The sequence below is a fragment of the Ceratina calcarata genome, unplaced genomic scaffold (genome assembly GCF_001652005.2).
Source record: "Ceratina calcarata isolate Rehan_Ccalc_2016 unplaced genomic scaffold, ASM165200v1 scaffold325.2, whole genome shotgun sequence".
NCBI classification, from domain to species: Eukaryota; Metazoa; Arthropoda; class Insecta; order Hymenoptera; family Apidae; genus Ceratina; species Ceratina calcarata.
Genome location: NW_017155190.1, coordinates 62,791 through 64,956, shown reverse-complemented (window position 1 = coordinate 64,956; position 2,166 = coordinate 62,791). Strand labels below are relative to the sequence as shown.

At 35.1% G+C, this 2,166-nt stretch overlaps 1 protein-coding gene across 1 annotated transcript in view; it reads left to right on the top strand.

Moving 5' to 3' along the window:
* The first annotated feature begins 503 nt into the window (after nucleotides 1–503).
* Nucleotides 504–2,166, top strand: part of LOC108624704 (esterase E4-like) — a 10,789-nt gene continuing 9,126 nt past the window's right edge. Inside the window, exon 1 of the mRNA XM_018024179.2 lies at nucleotides 504–801. Coding sequence (XP_017879668.1) covers nucleotides 673–801 — 129 coding nt within the window. The 5' untranslated portion in view covers nucleotides 504–672. The remainder of the gene's footprint in view (nucleotides 802–2,166) is intronic.

The window sequence follows — 2,166 nt, the reverse complement described above, 5'->3', positions numbered from 1 at the left end:
TATCGAATGGCACAAACGGCGCTTCACTCGGCTCAAAGGCACATTTGACCCCCTTATCCAGCAAGGCCCTTTCGAAAATCGCAGTTTCGTACATCTTTCCATCCACAATTGAGGTAAATTAAAGAACTTTTACATATTCCGATGTGTCTAATTGTTTTATGCTCTCAGCGATTTTGATCTACAAATTATTTCAAGTTTGTATTGAATAAAAATGTTAAGAATCATAACTGTTCTCTTTTGCTTCGAGATTCTGACGAATAATAATTCCTTTTTATTTTTTGTTTAAATATTAATGGGAATTACTGTAAGATTGATATTCGGCACGCTATCAGAATTTGCAGTTTGCTGCTTATCTATTTTTATTGAATTTTTGTATGTGTTTAACGTTGATTAGCACGAGAAGACAGCTCGTGGCACTCGCGTCGCTCTTACTCCGCTCCCCTCAGGTCCATAGTTAACATAGTTCCCCTACTATTATCCGTCATCTGTTCGCCACTTTCAAATCCCCAGCTACTTCGTTTAAGAAAGCATTGACAACGGCCGCCGGCGCCGCCGGCGTTGAGTGTCCAGTCTGCGTTGCGCGGGTTGTGCGTTCAGAACACGTAAGTCCGTGGCTGAGAACATCGGTCATGTAAAATCGTTGCGTCATCCATTTACCTAACACAATCCAAGATGACGATAGTATGTGTGAAGCAAGGCGTATTGTGCGGAGTCGTAGATGAGAGCGTTCACGGTGAACCGTACCTGGCATTTCGTGGCATCCCGTATGCCAAGCCACCGATTGGATCACTCCGATTTAAGGTAATAATTCACACATTGAGAAATATCTGACAATTCGTTAATAGTTTGGCGGAATTCAGAATTTCTATTTCCATCCGTGTTATGAGATACCTAACGAGTAACTGAAGTCTTAATCTGACGATTAATGATTAGAAAACACTGCCAAATGATATAATAGTTTGATAAATAGGATTCGAATTGTATGCATTTCGAAAATGATTAATTTAGCACTATTTCTACGGAAGCTGTTAAAAGGCACTTTTTGATATTTTTGGTTAAAATTATTCTTTTTTTCTCAATTAAATTATTGATTTTTCCTATAATAGTTATTAAATTGATTGATTAAACTTTTAATTTATTCAGTCATTATATCAAAAGACATAAACTTAATGAGGAAGAAAGGATTAAACTAATAATAACAATTTTAAGCGAAAATTTGAAAAGGTGTCATTTAACACTATCAGTAAAAATAGTGTTAAATGATAATGGAAATTATAGTCTGAAATGGATTTTCATAATTGGCTACCATAAATATTTTATTTTATATACAAATCCTGTTTATTGATACAATTAGTAATGAACAAAATTCTGCACTTCTTCTGCACTATAAAACAAGCTAATTAAACGATCCAAGTCTTAATCTGACATTAATTAGAATATACAACATAAGACAAGTCTTTTATAGTCTGAGAAAAATACCAACAAACAGAATTGTCCACTTACATCCATATTAGGAAACGAGATAACAAAAAACTTAATCTGATATCAATTAGGAATTAGATCGGCGTCAGTGTTTGTAATCACTAGAAGGGAGACAGGTGAGCATGATTGTAAAGCGCGCGTGGTTGTGCTTGACGGATTTCACGGTTGCGTACAGCGCGAGTCAAGAACGAGTGCGTGACTTCTACTGGCTCGGTTTTATGTATGAGGACAATAATTCAATTCTGAGTTAAGAAATAAAGCTATTTTAACAACTATTAAGAACTGAAGATCGTATAATATTAGGTCTACCGGAAAGTTCTGACCGTTTCTGTCACAACAAATTTCGACACGTAAGCACATGTTTATTAAGTGCATCTGTGCCTCTCTATTTTTAATACTTAATGTATACATACTGACGTAGCAAATTAACTAAAACAAAGTTGATTCACGTTAGTCTTATGTGTGAAGTCATAGTGTATCCATGGCTACTGATAAGGTTCATTTACGCCACTGTATTTTATACGAATTTCAACAAGGAAGAAATGCTACAGAGACATGTAAAATTTTATTGAAAGTGTTTGGTGAAGGTACAGTTTCTAATAGGACATGCAGAAGATGGTTCAAAAAATTTTTTGAAAGGAAAAAAATTCAAAAATGAAGAAGATATCAAACAAGCACTAGTTC